This window comes from Ceratosolen solmsi, unplaced genomic scaffold (genome assembly GCF_000503995.2).
Source record: "Ceratosolen solmsi marchali unplaced genomic scaffold, CerSol_1.0 scaffold15, whole genome shotgun sequence".
Taxonomy (NCBI): Eukaryota; Metazoa; Arthropoda; class Insecta; order Hymenoptera; family Agaonidae; genus Ceratosolen; species Ceratosolen solmsi.
The window spans coordinates 1,864,049-1,885,848 of NW_011948434.1; the positions used below are offsets into that span (position 1 = coordinate 1,864,049).

The window sequence follows — 21,800 nt, forward strand, 5'->3', positions numbered from 1 at the left end:
AATATTAAACTTTCAGACGGAATATTAAAATTGTCTCTTCAAACGATCATTTGAATTTTAAAATATAAATTGATATTTATAATCAACAAAGAAATTAAAGTATTGAACTTTACATTTTATGTTCAAAAAAGCTTGATAATAATAACTATAGTAAACTTCCAGCTTCTGATAAAATACCTCGATAATAAAAAGCCGATAATACCGTAGGTCTTGAAAGTGTTTGCAAAGTAAAATATGAAAACGATATCGTGCGAGAATCCGGAGTCATTAATTTGATGAAGGGTCTCGGGTGTGAGATTCCCATTACCGTTGATGTATACGGACACCTCGTATCAGGCAACGTGTGTGGCGACAAATGGTAACATTGCCCATACGCGTGGATAGTTGCTGAAGGAGGTTAATGATTAACTGGTATATCAACGGGTCACCGTTACCCCACCCCTTATTACCAATGAACTTGGACAAAATTATCTTATCACTGGGTATTCCTTTTATTATCATTTACAGACCATGCAGTGGTGGTTATTGGTGCTTTTCCTGTTTGGGTTATTTGTTGTGGAGACGACATATGGTGAGATTACACATCTTTCTGTCATTTTCATTATCGTTTATGTCACATATGTAATGTGCAAAACATCTATTTTTATTGTTTTCTCTGGAATTTAATTTATCGAAGGATTATTGTAAACGGATTCATTCACGATTTAAATTTCATGATGAATCCAACTACCTACAAATACTTAATATTATTTAGAATTAATGGCATTAAATGAATAATTGAAAAAATACATAAAGAAAGGATTAATAGAAGTATTGAATCTATTTTTTTATTAATAAATTTTATTGAAACATAAAAAGAGCTGTATAAAATAAATTTAATAAAAGTTTATTAAGTATCAATATATTATTCGTTATTATTTTTTATTTGATATAAAGCATGAACTTTTAAGTGTTTAACATATAATATTAAAATTTATTACAATATCTCAAATTTCATTCAATCTAATCTTCTTATTAAATAATTTATTAAATCAATTGCAAATACTGAAGTGTAATTAAGAATATATACCAAATACCTACAACATTTATCAAAACATATTTCTTGTAAGTGACATGCATTTTTTAATTATCAATATGTAAATATACAACTATAATAAATAATAATGATATTATTATCATAATTTAGAATGTTACTCTAAATGATGATTATTTAACTATATACTTCATAATTAATAAATATTATCAGGAACATCCAAAATTAATGTTTTACAAATTATAGCTTGTTTAATAATTATAAAAAAAAATCTTTTCAAACAAACATTTTTTCGAAGTACACTCATAAAAATTTAATGTTTTTATATGAAATAAAAATTGTTAATAAATGTTACAATTTAGAGGTAGTATTTTATCAATTAATTATGATTTCAGAATTCAGAATTTTGGAGTACAAAATAATATTTTTATTCAGTTTTGTAGTAAATAACAAACAAAAAAAAAACAAAGTTGAAATAAAAACGTAATTAAACGACTGATTTTTATATTATAGGTTCAGAATGTCTTCCACCCAAATTTTTTAAGTGTAAAAATGATCATTGCATCTCTAAATATTTCGTTTGTGATCGAGAAGATGATTGTTTAGATAATTCTGATGAAAGTGATTGCGGAATACAGTTACCGGTAATTTCTTTAAGAATTCTATAAAATAATGATCAAATTATACTTGTAAATAATTTTATTTTGGCTTTTCATATACTAAGATTGTTTTATCTGAAGATAATAATTATTAAATTTTAGACATTTGATGAGGTATGTAAATCACATGAATACCAGTGTGTTGATAAATTCCATTGCATTCCACTTGAAGAATTTTGTGATAATAAATTGGACTGTCTGGATGGTAGTGATGAATACCAAAACTGTCATCTAAATGTAAATATTAAAAAATTCACATATGAATAATATCATTTGAAAGTTAATTTCAAAGCATCAAATATAAACACGTAAATTATAAATATTATATTTTTAATCATGAAAAAAATCTGAACTCATAAGATTATGATTTATTAAATATTTAACGTAGGAGAAGTTTTTGAATAAATATAAGAAAAGTTTGATTTTTAAAAATATAAGTATAGAATACTTATATCATTAATTATTATTTCATTTATACTGTATATTCTTGATGCTATATAGTATGTAAAATGTACATAAGGCAAAATTTATTTATTTTTTTTTTTTTAAGAAAACTTGCAATCAATTCAAATGCCTAAATAATCACTGTATCAATAAAAATTGGGTTTGCGATGGTAAAGACGATTGTATGGATAATAGCGATGAATTAAATTGTGGTATGCCTAAATTTGATAATATGCTTTTAAAATAAATGATATTGTATTCCAATATAACTATAAGAAAATTTGAATTAAATTCCAGATAAATTACCAACATTACTCGAAAATTGTAACAATGCATTCGGTAAATACTTATGTACTAATAAACGATGTATTTCTCTATCGTTAACTTGTAATGGTGAAAATGATTGCGGTGATGATTCAGATGAGAATTCTTCTGAATGTAAGAAAGGTAAGATTTTTAGTTGTTTTTATATAAAAATAATATAAAAATTAATTAAAATTTTACTTTATTTGATTAATAATTTATATATATTATTGTATTACATATTACTCAAATTCATTAATGATCAACGAAATTTTCGATGTATTAATGTATTTATAAAAATAAAATTTATAATTACAAATTAATTGAAATCATTTGAATTAAATAAAACGAACAAAAAATTGAAGCTATGTTATAAAATATTTATGAATTAGAAAAAAGCTAAAATATATTTGTTGATAAGTACTGTCAGTAAATAAACAGTCAATACTTTTTATTTTATCTTTCCTGTACGTATCTATAATAAGAATTATAATTGAAAATTATTTTATTTTAATTTATATTTTGGAATTCTGTGTTACCATTATATATTTTTTTTATTTTTATTATACTTTGCAATATTTTTATCTAATAGAAATTTTATAAATTATATAAACAAAAATCTTTGAAAATATAATATCTGGAGTTTAATACTGTAAAATGAAATAAAATTTATTATTTAATTTGATATAAATTGGAAATTCTTAAGTAAAATTAGTAGTTATATAATTTTTCAATATACATTTATTTTTAGCACAAGCAGTATGCAATACAACGCAATCATGTCAACACAAATGTTCAGCAACACCAGCAGGCCATAAATGTTCTTGTAATATTGGATTTGTATTAAAACCTAATGGAATATGTGAAGGTATTTCTTTATGCACTAATTAATTATTTTTATAAAATGTGATAAATACACGATGATTTTAGTATTACTAACATTTTTTTCTTTTCATACTCACATATATAATATTTTATAATGACGTATAATTTCTTACTTTTTTCATATTTCTTAAATAATTTTATTGCAATAGCAATTTACAAGTTTGACATTCATTTGTGATATAAACTGTAAGTTTTTTATGGTTGTTTTATTATGCATATATCCTTAATAATGGTTATTTAATTATATTTTATTATCAATATATTTACAATAAAAAAATCTAATTACATCATTTAATGACTTAATACAATTAATAGGCAGACGAAATGTTTATGTATGTTTATGGAAAGAAATCTAATAATAACAATATAGAAAGTTTATTAAATTTTATCAATAAAAATATATACATTTTACTACAGGTGAGTTTTTATCTTAACTGAATATATAATAAGGATCCTAAAATATTAAACAATCGAAATTTTTTAAGAAAAAAATAATTATATATCAACATCTAATAATTTTGAGCAAAAGAAAAAGATTAATTATTATTGAAATGAATTATCATGAATTTATAATGTTTTTCCTGCAATAAATTTGAAAGGCTAACCATTGGAGAATATATGAATACATGTATTTACTATAATAAATAAAAATATGTTACATAAATTTATCGGTGAAACAGTCGAGTATACATAGTAAAACAATAATGGTATTTATAATAAAATTATGGTCCAAAATACAATTTAATTAAATATTCATCATTAGTATAAATAATAACATATTCATTTGAATTAGAGTAAAATAAATTATAAATGATCTGTACCGAATGAATAATTATATAAAAATATATTTTACCTAGAAGTGTTATTAAGTATTTGTTTTCCAAAAAATAATAAATATTATATATAATTAAATAATTCGATTATATTGTTCCCATCTTAATTTTTTTCAATAAATATATTATCTAAAAAAAGTGTATGAAATATTGTGAATAATTATCAATATATGTCATTTGATTTTAATATATTATTTATGTTGATATATGTATAATATATTTAATTTAAGTAAATTAAACTAGTTGTATATGATGTCATACAATAATAAAGTAAAATTATGAATTTAAATAAATTTTATGATAATTTTTAATTTTTCATAAATTTCATACAATTGTATATAAAATATTTTATATAAAGGTTCGATTTTATTTTACAGTAAAAAACAAATTTCCTCCTTTTATAGATAATTTATATTTCCCTCATAATTTTTATTTTTTAAAAACAAGGAAATAGTAAATTAGAACGTTAACAGCCCAAACAAAGCTTATTATAAAATTATAATTCCACCTTTCAATTTTATTTTTTTAAATTTATAACCCTTAGTTTAGTGAAATTTCAATAAAAATTATAATGTTTTATAACCTATACATAAGCACAGTAATTAATAACAACTTATACTGATTTTTTTTCTTTTTTTTTAATAATTATATTACAGATATAAATGAGTGTCTAGAGTATGGAATATGTTCACAAAGCTGTCGAAATACAGTGGGCTCTTTTTATTGTCAATGTGAACTCAACTACAAACTGCAAGAGGATGGAAAAACCTGCAAAGCTAACAGTATATTTTTTTAGTTTATTTTTTATTCTATTTTATTAAATTTGTTCTAATATGATTATGATATATATCAAAATGTAAAATTATCAATAACTTTGAAGGGACGTACAAATTTAGATCAAATATACAAATATCAAATATACAATATATATTTAAATATACTTTAGATCAAATCTACAAATATTATCAAATATACCATGAATTTCGTTAAACATATATATATATATAAGTTGAATTCCTTTATAAATGTTTATATGCATTTCTAGTTTGTTCAGTTAAGAATATTGCACATATAAGTTTATGTACAGAATTGTATGTAGCTTTCTCTATGTACATAACATGTGAACACTGTAAATTGTATTCATCTTCATTACTAAATTATTAAAAATGAATGATTAGTGTATGAAATCTCTTCTAATAAATTCTGTATCGTAGAAAATATGTGACCATGTTTTATTTTGATAGGCGGGGAGGCCTTCATGGTTTTTGCATCGAAAACAATGATACGTGGTTATTATCTTGATTCAAAAATTTATTTTCCAATTATCGTCAACATGCAGCATTTAGTAGGCGTCACATTAGATTCTACTCACATCTATTGGTCGGACATTCAGTTTGGTGAAGAAACTATCTTCCGCAGCTTGGATGACGGCAATAAGCAAGAAGTGATCGTAAATGCTGGTAATAATTTATCTTACCTTATAATTATTACTCAAATATCATTAATTTTTTATTAATTGTCATAAATATTTCTATAAATATTTAATATACATTCTTTTTAAAACGTTATTCAAACTAAAGTAATCAAAAATAAAACAAAATAACTTTTAAAAATTAGTCAAATATTAAAAAATTAATAGTTTGCTATTACAGTAATTTATAAATAAAATAAAAATATAATTTTTTCTACTTAAAATATTTACTACATATTTATATAAGTTGAGATATTTATTCTGTAAATTGTATTAATCGATTGCTGAACAAATATAAATCGAATATTTTCTTACTTTTAATATTTATACGATTAAATCCTTCTTCTATATTTTAATCATTTCATTAAAAAAATTATTATATTAAATAGCTTATTATTTTATTGTTCATGTAGACATTAATTTAATTGTGATTACAGATAATTTTCAGTTTTTAAATTATTATTATATTTTTATTATTTTAACTGTTTAAATGATTTATAGGCCTTAGTTCTCCCGAAGACATCGCTGTAGATTGGGTCACGGGAAATATTTATTTTACTGACAGTGCATACAAACATGTTGGGGTTTGTAATAACGATGGCTCTTTTTGCACGGTGATCATTAATGAAAATACGGAAAAACCAAGAGGCATTGCTTTATTACCATCTGAAGGGTAACATTATTATTATTTGCAATTAATGATTTTTATAAACTATCAATTTATGTATAGTAATTGATATAAATATATATATATATATATATATTAAATAATTATGCATATATTCTCATAAATTTGAAAGGTTCGATTTTATAGAATATTTTTAAATTATTTATAAAATAATTTCTTTACTTCCAATCAATATATCATATTTTACTCTTTCATCAAATACATTTTTAAATAAACAATATACACATGACATTTGCTATTTTTTTATTGAGACATTTTATTCCAACAAATTAGAAATTCAATGTAAATTTTAGGAATATTATTTATAAAATTAATAATAATATTTTTACATAGAAAAATGTTTTGGAGTGATTGGGGAGAAAATCCCCATATATCAATAGCAAACATGGATGGCAAGCAAAAATCGTTATTTATCAAGGAAAAGATTGGTTGGCCGAATGGTTTAACCATAGATTATCCAAGTAAAAGGCTTTATTGGGTAGATGCAAAATTAAAAGTCATCGACTCAATTCTTCTTAATGGTCTGGATCGAAGGGTTAGTCTCGATAAATAATTTCTCTTTTAAACATTTAAATATATCATGAATGAAAAATCTATTCATAATGATAAGAATAAAGTTTTATATATTTAAAAATATTTTTAATAGAATAAATAATCATGATCTAAATAACTTGTAAATATAAAAAGTTACTTAACGAGTTAAGATTATTAATCATTAAAAAATATAAAATGATAAATAATAGTGAATATATATTCATAAGGTGATTTATGTTATCTTATTTAAACCAATAATATGATAAGAATACAAAAACATTAAAAAGAAATATATAGCAAAATCATAGAAATCATTTGTATACGTTCAATGAGAATACATATTTAAATCAACTTCCTTATGTATTAATGAAAAATAATACTGAATAATATATTAAGAATATTGTATTTATTAAATATAATGAACTCTAATAATTTTATAATTTGAAAAAATATCCATTGAAAAAATATTTTTTCTTTTATTTATATAATTTCTTTTAATACTTGAAAAGATGGGAAATACGTTCATTTTAAACTGATATTAAAAACAATATTGTACAATTCTTTTGAAATAATTGAAAAAAATATATAGGTATATATTAGTTGTTAATTCTATTATTTTTAAATATTTTATGGAATTAAAAATAAATTTCAGACGATTCTGCATGCAGTTGCTAATCATCCATACTCTATAGCTATTTTTGAAGATCGATTATATTGGAGTGACTGGAGTACTAACGAAATTCATTCTTGTAACAAATTTAATGGTAAAGATTACGTTACCTTGTTTCATTCGAATGAAACTTTATATGGATTACATATTTATCATTCATCCTTAAAAGGAAAGGTAATATAAAGAATTTTATTCTTTAAATAATTTAAAAAGCTTATGATTCCTAATTAGCACTTCTTGATTATCGATATTGTTAATATAATAAATATAAATAAATAAATATATATATATATATATTTAAAACTTGATACTATTAAACAAGACTATTATTTGAAAATCATTAAGTATAAGAATATATTATAACAGATTGTAATATGTCACAAAATTGGTATTTGAAACTGATTCAATTCTATAATAATTAAAATTGATTGATATTCAATACATTTCAATTTTTTACTGTTATATAATAAATATAAAAAAGAAATTTATAATAATTTTTGCAACATATTCTTCGAAGATGAATTTTCTTACTATAATTTAAAACTTTGAAGAGTTTAAATTAAAAAGTAACTACTTTAAAATATTGCTATTTAAAAATAAAATATCTTTCTAATGTTTCAAATAAAAATTTGTTTGATTGGTATGTTATTAATTATTAATGTTATTATTAATTTTATTATTATTGTTATTAATTATTATAATTATTAGTTATTAATGTTATTAATGCTAATGTAATCTTATATTGTTTCTACTATTATTCTTAAATTTTTAGTTTAAAAATCCTTGCCTTACGAAGCCTTGTTCTCAACTATGTCTTTTAACCACTAATAGAACATACACCTGCGCATGTACTTTAGACAAACAATTAAACGAAGATCAACACACTTGTCGAGGTAGGAAAGAAAGGTTCAATAATTAAAATACCTGTTAGAATCTCAATTCTATCTAACATATTTATTTTGAATCTTTAATTATATATTAAAAATTTTTTACTTTTCGTTTAATCGGTTAAACATGTTAATTTTACTCCCACATTAACGTATTTTTAAACTTACGTTTTTCTATATTGTAATTTATAACATAAAATAATCAACCATAAAAATGGATTTCAAACAATGACACGTATAAACATCTATTAAACTATTTATAAATTATACTATTGATAAATATTTGTTGTTATAATCTTAAGTAAATATTTTTGACCTATATAAACATTAATAATTAAATATTAATTAAAACATTTGGTATACAAATATCGTTAAATTTTTTAATTTTTATATTAAGAAATATATCTTTTAATATATAAAGTAGTGCTTCAGATATTATGGATTCTTATTTCAATAAAATATTAACGTCGTAGTTAGTATACTATTAATGACAATAAATTAAAATAAATTAATACAATAAATACAAAATAATGAAAACCTTTTTTCCAATATTTATTTTAATTATGTATTGATTGCATTTAGAAAAATTTATTTAGAATCCTTTAATGGAATCCTTTAAATTAATAATATTAGAAATATAATATAATATGATAATTCATTTTCTAATTTAATATGAAATAGGAGATATAAAAACACTTGCTGAACATTTCACATTGATGTCTTTAAAATAATTTATATATCTTTTGATTACAATTGTTTTCAGATTTTATAATGCTTTCCCTTAAAGATATGGAATATAATTCATTATTTTTTAATAATATATTTTCATGCTTATTGTTTATAAACAAAAACGTTTCCTAAACAGGAAAGATTTTAATAAATTATGAATTATGCAAAGGTATTAAATAGATGAATTTAAGGCAAAGAAGAATATGATTTATAAATAGTTTTAGCGGAAATTTCGTCTGTCCTACTGAAGGAAAAAACTTGTTATTTTTTAAAGCTTACACAAATAGTGAAACTTAAGTTCTCTTCTTTCTCTCGAGAGATGAACGAATATCTACTCACATATAATATTCGTTGCTAAACTATAGTTTCATATATTATTTCTTGGTTTTTCTTTTTCTAAGAATTTAGAAAAATTACATAATCATTCAATATAAAATTGAATTGTATTTTATCGAGATTAATTAAGATGAATACTTTACAAATTAGTGAATAAGAATTTAATTTAAATATTAAGTTATTATCAATTAATTATGAGAGTTGTGAATTCATTATCATAATATATATATATATATATATATATATATATATATTTCAAAAGAACAAAGTAAATATATTATATTTTATCTATAGATTTGACGAAAAAAAAACACATTGCAATCGCTGCCAAAAATATCATTATCGATTATTATCATGAATTATTGGGAAAACCAAAACAAAGTTCCAGAATTATATTGGATCATATTACTGCTTTAACCTACGACTCACTCGTTGGTAAGTACACATATTTTCCGTAATATATCCAAATTTTTTTAATATAAGACTGTTTTTCATTTTAAATTAGCACAAGTAATTAATTAATGACTATTAAAATAATTCTTTTCAGCATCTTTTTATATTTATCAATAAGTTTTACTATGTTATAAAATTAATTAAATTTTGGGTCAAGTTATCCAATTAGGTCATATTCATTTGGATATTCTCTATAATATTTACTCTTATTATTTTCCTCAAATTTTTAATTTGTAAAAAAAATGTATTTTTTAAGTAGGATTTTAAGTTCACAGTATAAAAAGAAACAGTATAATATCCTTTAATCAAATTTATATTTTTCTGGCATATTTTAATAAATAATTTTCAGACATAGATTTTAATAATATCTTTTTCATTTAAACAATTATATAGCAATAGATTCTGTATGAATGGGAAAAATTTGTAATTTTTAATTTAAAATAATATAATATTAGAACAAATTTGATATGTATTTTTCTCTTTTGATATTGTTCTTCTTGAAATTTCACGTTTAATATCAGAGTATTAGCTGCAATGATATATTTCATTACTTATAATAATATTTTCAGTATCCAGTTATACCTCGTAAAGAAGATAAATGACTGAAGAAACACATCATTTCTTCTACTTTGCTGTAAGTAGATGAGAAACGAATTTGTCTGTAATATATTTCACAATAAAATTTTTTACAAAATAAATATATACTTATCGGTAGATATTTATACTTTATTAGTATTTTCTTATAATATTTATCATCTACTTCTTCAAATACTTTTCTTACAAATAATTTTCGATGTTCATGTTATTTAATGAGTCTATAGGTTGTGAATCATCATTCTTTGATTTTTGCAGTTTTCGAATCATTTATCCAAATTTTTATGTTCAGTGAATGAAATCCTAAATATTTTTACAGCATTTTTAAAAATATTGTTATATTTTCACAGCATTTTTAAAAATATTGTTATATTTTCGACAATATCGAATAGGATATACTCTATCTTTTTAATTTGATTTGTTTGATTCTATCGACTGTTAATTCAATAACGAATTTTGTTAATATTCATACGTTTAAAATAAAGTTTGAATTAAGAATATTAAAAAAATTATAAAATAAGACCACAAATATTTTTATTACGCCTCAAATGCAAAATATCATATGCTGCTACTCTGGTAGATATTTTCAAATCTTCGTATGCACCTTCAGTAATTTAAGAACTCTTAAAGAGTTTTCTTCTATTAATTAATGAATAAATTAATTACTCATTTTCCAAAATAGCTTTTTTTTAAAGCAATAGGTATTTTTTAATTTATTTTAGTTTATGGTATATATAATATATAATTATAATTTTAATGTTTACTATGCTTAAAGTATAATTATATCTAATAATTACGAATTATCTGTTAAAATAATAATAAATTATAAGATAATAATTAATAATAACTTATAAAAAACGATAGATTTTTAGAATATTTTTTCTTAATAATTTAAAAATGTACCATACTTTCTTATTTAATAAGTTTATATTTTATATTCAATTTAATAAATATTTTACGACTAACTGGCTTAACTTAAAAATAAAATGATATTGCCATAAATGATTATAACTATAATTAATCAATTTAATCTTGATTTTTATTGTTAAATTTTTTTATTTTAAAATCAAAAAATTTTATTGTAAAATCATTTTTTTTAATTTTAAGAATAATTTTATTAAAAATAAATTTATTATTAAAAATCGTGTCATTATCTGAAAATTTCTGCATCGTTATCATTTAATAAAAAAATCAAATGATTCCTACCATGAAATATTGTATATATATACTTATTTCTAATAAATTTTAAAATATTATTGTTCAAAAAATAACTTGAAAACTCGCTTTTTCGAAAAGTCTCAATATTCTACCAAAAAAATATTTAAAATAATTCTATTTTCCAAAATTATATTTTCGAAATATATATTTAAAAATTCTTGTATATTCATCTTAAATAAAAGTTAAATTAGTAAATATAATTCAAGATGAAAATTGAAGGCAAAATAAATATATATTATTTTTCAGCTTCTTCTAAATTTTATCAAATAAAATTTATTTATGATATGAAATTTTGTAGTTGTGTATGATATTTTGCATAATAAATATAAGTGGAATATTTATCACTAAATGGTAAGCTTATTAGAATAAATAATGGATCATATCTTTTATTTATGATTATTAAGAAGTTGATCTTAAAATCTCATTCCTACTATATTATGCAAAGTTTTTTTTTCTCATTAGGCTAATATTCATGCTTAAGTTAACAAATTTAATATTTGTTAAACTATTTTGAAATTTGTTATATAGATTATAAAAAATTTTGTTTTTAAATTTCTTTTTTTGCCAGAAAATTATAATGTATATTTATCGATTACTAAGAAAATAAAATATATTTACGTCATAAGCTCTTTTTCCATAAATTTAATTAGTATTTATGATTTATGTTTTCATTAATATATTCATTTCTGTTTAGATTCACTTATTGCTGCAGACGAAATGAATAAATCAATCTTCCGCTTTAATCATCATAGTGGTATAATTAACCACATAATGTCAATAGGAAATGGTGTAATTAAGAATATGGCATTTGATTACTTTGGTAACAATTTATATATAAGTAATACTGAACATAAGAAGATTGAAGTGCATAGTTTAACTACTGGTGAAGAAACTGATTTTTTTTTTACGGAGCATCCATATGATATAATTCTTGTCCCTGAAGATGGGTAAGTTATTAATGTCTTAAATATTTTATTTTTGAAAGTCAAGAAATATATAATAATTATTATAAAATATGTTCGTGATAATTTAATTATCATTTTTTACTCAAGCTATATCAGGAAAATTTTCATTTACATCCTAAATAATTTATTTATCGAAATTATATTTATCAAAATTATAATTGATAGGAAGACATAATTTGATTTGTCTTTAAAAATATAAATAAGAACGCCTTGAAAATATAAAAATGTATTATTAATGAATATTATTTTAATTTTTATACTGTTTAGAATCATGTTTGTAGTTTTTGGAGAATTGAAAAATCTTCATATTGATAAAGTACAAATGAATGGTTTGGGCTCAAGGACTCATTTAGTTGAACACGATTTATTCGGTATGAAGATTTCATTAGCTTATGATCAAGAAGTAAAGCGTGTATATTGGGCTGATGAAGGTACGGGGCGCATAGAAAGCATTGATACTACAGGTTTTGTATCATTTTCTTATTATTTATATGTATTTACTTAGAAGATAATTTGTGGGATAAAACCTTAAATTAAATTTTCGAGTTCAGTAATCGTATTATTAATTTTTTATATAATCCATTTATTTTGCAGAGTATTATTTTTAATTATTAATAATTATAATTATTAAGTCTTTCCAATTTTCAGATAATTTTATAATATAGTATTTTCATTAATAATAAATATTATCTATACAGGTAAAAATAGACTTGTTTTTCGTACGAGTCTTCCGCCGATTACTGACTTAATTGTATTGAATAACGAAGTTTTCTGGACTACACGCAAATCATATCGTCTTAATTGGGCAAATAAGAATCAATTTATACCAGGAAATAAGGGAGTAAATTTACGTATGTATAAGACTAATATAATTATTATAAAAATAAATAAATATATATATATTGACATATATTCTAACACATATATATGTATACATATGTGCGTGCGTGCGTGCGTGCGCGCGCGTGTGTGTTAGAATTCATTGATTTTTAATTATTCAAATTTTTTATAAATAATAAAAATTTATATAAATATCTTAAGAATACTTTTTAAATAAAGTAAAAAATATTGAACATTAAATAATAAGAGTATTAAATTTTATTAAAATATTTTAGAAGTTTCAAATAATTCAAGTGTATTATATTTACAAACGATTGACGGAATTTATAATGGTTTAATACATATTTGTCGTAAAAACAATGGTGATTGTTCGCATATTTGTCTTGTTACCGATAATAATCACAGAGTAAGTTTTAAACTTAGATAATCTACATTGCGTCCTTTATTCCTTAATGTATTAATATTTGTTAATTTATTTCAGCTATGTGCTTGTCCAACAAACTTCATAATAAATCCTGATCAAAAATCTTGCAAAATCAAAGCCTCATGTTCCAAAGATGAGATGAAATGCACAAATAATAACGAATGTATTAAATTAGTACGGAGGTATTTATGATTTCTATTTTATTGTTTTGATATGTAATATAAAAATAGAATTTTAAAATATTGTATTAACAAAAATTTTAATTTTATAGATGTAATGGAGTTTATGATTGTCCAGACGGAGAGGATGAAAAGAATTGTACTATAACTGCATCGTTGTGTCAAAAATATGAATTCACATGTCATAGTGGTGAATGCATTAATAAGTATTATCGATGTGATTCCTATGCACATTGTAATGATCATTCAGATGAAGAAAATTGTGAAAATCATAACTGTGGAGAAGGTAAATATTATCACTATTTTATAAAATTAGTAATTTAGTCTGTCGGAATCATTTAATTTTATTTATAATAAACCAAACTTAAAATGTTTATGAAACATAAATTTTTATGAATAATTTATTAAATAAACTCATAATAATTTCAAAATTTATTAATCTTTCAAGTCACTGTATGAAAAATTTTACTTGATAATATTTCAATTTTCTGATAATAACTTTATTAATATATTGAAAAGTAATAAACTTTTAAATAAATAAAATCAGGTATTGTATTTCCTTATAGACGAATACCGTTGTCAAAGTGGGACTTGCATATCAAAAAATTTAGTTTGCAATGGCTTGGATGATTGTTACGATTTATCCGATGAAAAAAATTGTCGCGATTACAAATGCGAGAACTATTCCTTCAAATGTACTTCTGGAATTTGTATTCCACAAAACTGGGAGTGTGATGGACAGGTATTATTTACTTTTGTAAATTCTTTCAATTTTAGACTAATATAACACTAGTAATATTAATATTATCGTATGCTAAAACTATGATAATATAATTTGATGTTTCGTTACACGTTATATAACTCTTATTCTATTTTAATTTTTAAACATTGCAGTAATACGAAATTATCTATGTAAAATATATTTAAATGTGTGAGAAATATATTAAATCAAATGACTTAAAATTATAATAATGTTGAAAACTAATTAAAAAAAAATGTATTAAATAAAAAAAAAATCAAAAGTAGATTTAATAAATGTATTGATTATAATTAGGTGATTAATTGCATTATTCTAAATAATTGTAATTATTAAAATTCATAGATTGACTGTGATGATGGTTCAGACGAGCATGATTCATGTAAACCAAGTCAATGTGCTCAAAGTATGTTTAGTTGCAAAAATGGTCGTTGCATCGACGTATTATTGAAATGCAATGGTTTTGATGATTGCAGTGATAATACAGATGAAGTTTCTTGTTCAGAAGATACGAAATTCGAAGCACTGATATGTACAAAGGATCAATACAAATGTCGAAATAGTACAATGTGCATAGATAAAAGGCGAAGGTAATTTTATTGAACAATATTTATTGCATATTCCCACTACAGTATTTTGCAGTACTTCAAATAATAAAATAATATCATTCGCGTTACTTAATATAATTACGCTCCTAATTACGATGTTTTGTCTCCAGTATACCCATCAAATTAAAAATAGATTATAGAGTAAGCGGCAGAAACTCTAATAATTGTAAGAGCAGTTTTGATGAAGAAAATACGCTCTTAGGTGTGACAGCCACGCGGATTGCCCGGGTCACGACGACGAACATGGTTGCGGTCATTGCCTCCAAGATGTCCAGTTCACCTGTCATAATGGAAACTGTATACCGCTCGAGTGGGCTTGCGACAATACTGATGATTGCGGCGACGACTCGGACGAACTGCACTGCAAAGACAAGCAGCAGGCTGTCATTTCTTTCACCGGTGAGGCTAGACCCAGCAATTGTTCCGACGGTCAATTCGCTTGCCGCACGGGATTCTGTTTGTCCCTCGACAAGGCTTGCGACGGCGAGAGACAGTGTCTCGATGGTAGCGACGAGGGCGGTGAATGCGGTTCGTAAATCCAACTTAATGTCCGAATTAAGTAGTTCTACTTTGGTAATGGATTTAATTATTTTCTATTGTAAAATATTTTTATATTAAATAATTGAATTATTTTAGCAAGAAATTTAACAATAACCCCCGACAGATATTTTTTAAGCATTTATGACATGCTGTGTAAATTCAAAGAATATTTTATTAATTCTATATTTATTCTAATGTATTGAAGTTCTACTTTTATGCAAGATATAATTATGTATTAATGATATAAATTATTACTTTTATTTGACTTATTAAATTTCATAAGATGCTGCAAATACATTTTATAATTCAGAGGCAATTTAAGTATTCTTTTATTAAAAAAATCTTGGATACGCAGTTATTTGTGTAAAGACTCGATAGTTTGCAACATTTATGTCGTGTATGTATATTTGTCTGAAAATTTATAATACTTTTTGCTGCATTGATAGTTTGTTACAATATTATGTCTAATTATTTTCATTTAAAAAATTCGTTCTATCACAGAAACAATATACAGAATACAGGATTCATACATTCTAATTAATGTAATAATTAAATTAATAACCAATACGAATGGAAACAATTTTGATAAATATTATATTGGTACTCAATCTTACAGAATCAGCATGCGAAAGCAACACGTGTGAAAACTTTTGCTACAAAACGCCAACCGGTCCGATTTGTAGTTGTCGTAATGGCTACAAATTGGGAACAGATATGAAATCGTGTGAAGACATCGATGAATGTCAACAAAATATTTGTCCTCAACTCTGCACTAATCTTCCAGGATCTTTTTCCTGTGCCTGTTTTGATGGTTATATACTACGCTTAGATAAATTATCCTGCAAACCCATTGGTACATACAAGGTTCCCAATTTTACATTTTGAAAATTGTTAAACAGAATCTGAAGAATTATAATACTAAAATTATAATAATTGAAATATAATATAAATATTTATTTGAATTATTTATTTTTAATATTCTGTTAATAAATATTTAGTATAAGTACTAAGTTTTTATTACCAATGCAAAGTTGGATATCGTTTATAATATAATATCCATACACTATATTAAATAATTTATATATTTTATAATCATAATTATCATAAAAACTTTCTAAACAATATTTATATTATTAAAAATATTATTTGTATACTACATGTAAAATATAATTTACAAAATATTTATGTTAAAGTAAAAAAATTATACAGAATTTTGAAGTTTACTAATCTATAGATTTTAAAATATAAACACAATTAATTTATGAAAAAAGTTATACAAATTTATAATATTATATAAAAAATAATATTATATAGACATGTTTTTAATTATTAATATAAATTTAAATTTCATGACATTTTAACATATGTATTAATTAGATTGTATTGTTTTAGGACCAGCAGTAAAAATAATTACGGCGACCAAAGATGACATTAAAATAATGTCACCATTGTCACGCTACCAGTCTCTCGTCCTAATTTATCGTAATCCAGGAATTGAAATTACTGGATTAGACGTTAATACAAATACAAACACCATATATTGGAGTAACGGTAATTTAATGGACTTAAAAATGGTATAAAACCCATTAAACAATTTTAATAGCTTGAAAATAAAGCTTACAAGTATTGAATGAAGTTTTAATATATAATTAACTATAATGCTTTCAATTACTATAAAAACTAAAAATACTGGAAATATTTTATTTTATTCAACTTGTGTGAAATAATTACAGTTTAATAAATGTATACTGTACTCGTATTTATAATTGATATAATATATATATATATATATTTATTGTGATGAGATATTTATTATGATATAATTATATATTTATAAGATACGTCATGATTATAATAAAGATAACGATAAGAATAATAGTAACAATAAAACAACAATAACAGTAATAACAATAATAATAATTTTGTTGTTTTAGAAATGATGGGAATAATTAATAAAATGAATATGGATACAAAAAAACACAGCACTATTAATAACGGAATAGGAAGACCGGAAATACTAGCAGTCGATTGGATTACTGACAACGTTTATTTTTTCGATAACAAAGCTGCACCTATTATTAAGGTATCATAATACTTTAATTCAATATTATATGATTGTATATCTATAATGTACTGTATAGTATGTGTATAGTGTACTGTATAGTACATATAATGTAAGTATACTGTATTCACGCAATGTTATAAATAAGTTATTAACACAATATCAGTTTTCATTTATATTAATTTTAAATATGAATATTTTTAGGCTTGCGATATGGATGCTAATAAATGTTCAACTATTGTACATATCGGAGAATCTCATAAAAAAGTTACAGCTATTGCAATTGAACCTCGGAAAGAGTAAGCAAATATTAGTTATAAAAAAGATAAATTTATTAATTGAAATTATGTTTGCAATAAAATATTCTATTTTGTCTCATATCTGTCATCAGTATATTTATTTTATTTCCAATGTTTTTTTAAATATTATTTTCATTAATTATTTTTATATTTTATATTTAAAAAGTTATTATAAAGAATAAATAGTCAAGTAAATGATTTCATTTTAAAAAATAACTTAAAATTTCCTTTTTTATTTAACGCTTGCATCATTAATGTTAATTTATAATGTTGATTTTCTATTATAATTTTGTATATATCCATTTATATACTGTTTATATACTGAAATATATAAAAAAATTTTAGAATACTTTTTTGGAGTGAGGTAACGTGGAAAATTTATGAAAAATCGACGAGTGAAATTATGCGTTCTGATGTAATAGGAGCTGATAAGAAGATAATTGTTCACGACAATCTTGGAATTGTTACTGGTTTAACAATTGATACTCATAGATCTATTGTATATTGGGCAGATAATTATGAGGCTACTATCGAATGTATCGATTACAATGGTGATAATCGAAAAGTAATTTTAGAACATCTTCTGGTAATGTTTATTTTTGTATAAATTTTTCTTTTCGAACCGTTTATTTAATAAATTGTTAAATATTTCTCAATATTGAAATTTATTAGATAATAGATTCATTAAATATATCAATAATATAACAAAATTTGTTTTCTGAAATAAAAATACGTTGTTTGTTCATATGTAATTTAAAGTATTAGTTATACATCAAGTTTACATTAATATTCAAAATTTTTGTATTAATAATAGTCTCATAATTAAAATTTATATTAAAATTTTTAACAAAAATAATTAATAAAAATAAATAGTATTTTCTTGACGTATTTTGTTATATTTCTATTAATTTAAAGCTAAAATGTAGATTATGATTTATAATTTTTTAGATGAAACCAATCAGTCTACATTTTTACGAGGATTCATTGTACTGGAAACCTGAAAAAAACGATTATCTCAGAAAGCGTCAATTATATGGAGATATGACTTATAGTCTAATTTTAATTCCTAGCAACAATTTAAATAGATTATTTGTAATATCTCAAATTTCTAGACAGCCAACAGGTAATTATGTATATATTATTTCTCGGCTGATTTTTATTATTATATAAAATATAATATTTAAAACAATGTTAGTATATGCAATTTAGCAGTTATTCCGCTCCGTTTGGATTATCTTAAATTAACTGTTATGCTTTGTTGATGAAATTATGATTACTTATATATCTCTTATACCAATCCTTAAAAATTAACCATATAAGATCTATATATTTAATTAAAGAACATCAGCATATTTAATAAAACTTTAGTATCAATATAATTATGTAATAAAACTTTTGTAACATTATAAAGAATAAACATGTAATTATAATATGCCAATTTAACACAAACGTATATATGTGAATATTAAGTATCATATTTGTAGTAACTATAGCGAAAATTTGTCTGAATGCAAGTTGAATTCTTGTCTTAATGTTATTTTATAACATAAGCGTACGTCTATTCGTAGGTCCAAATAAATGCAAGAATCATAACTGTGAGCACATGTGCGTGATACGCAATGCTAGAGCAACTTGCATTTGTAGCAATGGATTCCCCGCTAAACACCGTAACGGTACCTCCTGCTTGGATGACTCTTCTGGAGACGAACTCTCGCTCGAGAACACTCAGATTGGTTTTCCGCTGGACGAAATTCCTGTAGTAACACGCACCCGACATCAAAGTACTAAACAAAGAGCGGGTATTCTCACTGGCATTGGGGTCACTCTTGCTGGCTTCGCCCTCTTATTTAGCATCTATTTATATCTTAAGAAGAAGAGGCCTGGATTCTTTAAACGCAGAGATCTCAGGTAAATCTTATATGTGCAATTTCAATTCATCAAAGTATGTCCAAGTGCTTAAAACTTATGGTTATAAGAATTATTAGATGCATATTTAAAGATCTCTACCATACCATATAAAGTTATTCTGAAAAATATTTATTGTTTATTCCTACAATATTTAACCAAATTTTAGATAATTTTTTTTTTTTAACAAATTTATTTTCTATGAATCACATTATTTTAGATTATCAAACTAACAATTCCTTTATATCGAAAAATACCATTATGAATTGTGCATTTCTTATATCTAATCGTATAATCATATATATTTTATAGTATACATTTTCAAAATCCGTCATTTACCAGAAGAAACAACAATTTATCAAGTACGAGTTCAATTCTTTTGCCGGGAGAACACGAATATTGCAATCCTATTGCAGAAATGTCAAATGCTAAAGTAAGTTGCAACAGTAACATATATACTAAATTCGTATTTTTTAACAATAAAACAAATTTTATTTATTAAATCTTTATTTATACCATTATATTAATTGATTTTTGTAAATATATTTTTACAAATTTTTATAATTATATTTTTATGATAATGTGTATACTTATATGTAACTGCTATATAGTCCCATAAACATAAATTAATTTGATAATTAATACTTCTTATGCTTAGGTGATTAAATCTGATGATTCCAAAAAACATTTGGAAATAACAGTGGAGACATCAGATGGTGAAGGAGATGAAGTTAGTACAGCTTATCATTCTCGTTTGATTCATTAAAAAAATAACTAATCTTTCAATTATTTTCATAAGTCATAACTTTTTAAATTCATATATTCTAACTTTATTATTGATATAAAACTCCATAAAAGTTTAAAATTATTTAAAACAGCAACATATTTCTGAATATTCAAAAATAAATAATGTTATAGGTTGTACTATCAATTTCATGTTTATGTATTATTTAATTTAATTATTTTGGTATAATTTAATAAATGCCAACGATCTAAGTATTAACTAAGCAATTATTAATTTAAATTACTAACCGAAGAAAGAGTATTATATTTGCCTATTATATCTTATATAATTACGTTAAATGTTATTTATTGAAAATACCAACAAAGTAAAAACACTTGTTAAAAATGTTTTAAATATTATAAATAATTAGAATATTCTACTGTATGAATTATATTTTTTTATACAAGAAAAAATAAATTAAAAATGGTATTCTGATTATTGATGCTTAATTATCAGAATCAATTTAACAGTTTCCTAATACCTCTTACCATCTATTTTTATTCATTCGTAAATTTTATGAAAGAAAAAAAATCATAAAACTTTGAAAAATATAAAAACATCTAAATGACTTATATAACATAATGATCCATCTAAAAATATAATAAATGTTTTAAATTAATTAATTTATGTTTTATGAGTAATCTAGAAAAATCTAGTATCTATTTGCAAGTAATTACTTGTATTTAGTGAATTTATTCAA

The 21,800-nt window shown here is 22.5% G+C and overlaps 1 protein-coding gene across 1 annotated transcript; it reads left to right on the forward strand.

The window, feature by feature from the left end:
• The first annotated feature begins 324 nt into the window (after positions 1-324).
• yl (Putative vitellogenin receptor yl) lies at positions 325-21,113 on the forward strand. The gene is made up of 31 exons (XM_011502761.1): positions 325-571; positions 1,547-1,677; positions 1,795-1,929; positions 2,243-2,348; positions 2,434-2,583; positions 3,191-3,307; positions 4,814-4,939; positions 5,402-5,617; positions 6,130-6,301; positions 6,650-6,851; positions 7,503-7,694; positions 8,293-8,413; positions 9,767-9,907; positions 12,432-12,684; positions 12,970-13,166; positions 13,401-13,553; positions 13,818-13,948; positions 14,024-14,148; positions 14,238-14,431; positions 14,712-14,887; positions 15,248-15,492; positions 15,713-16,038; positions 16,667-16,903; positions 17,443-17,601; positions 17,985-18,133; positions 18,317-18,411; positions 18,757-18,997; positions 19,360-19,534; positions 19,980-20,319; positions 20,629-20,749; positions 20,975-21,113. Exons 1-31 carry the CDS (start codon positions 511-513, stop codon positions 21,080-21,082), a joined length of 5,295 nt encoding a protein of 1,764 aa, XP_011501063.1. The 5' UTR covers positions 325-510; the 3' UTR covers positions 21,083-21,113.
• Positions 21,114-21,800: the final 687 nt, after the last annotated feature.

Bases quoted from the DNA above. Each gene is read 5' to 3' on its own strand.
- yl (XM_011502761.1), top strand. From the start codon at position 511: ATGCAGTGGTGGTTATTGGTGCTTTTCCTGTTTGGGTTATTTGTTGTG. The intron at 14,432-14,711 runs GTAAATATTATC...ATTTCCTTATAG, and splicing joins AAATCATAACTGTGGAGAAG to ACGAATACCGTTGTCAAAGT. The intron at 14,888-15,247 runs GTATTATTTACT...TAAAATTCATAG, and splicing joins ACTGGGAGTGTGATGGACAG to ATTGACTGTGATGATGGTTC.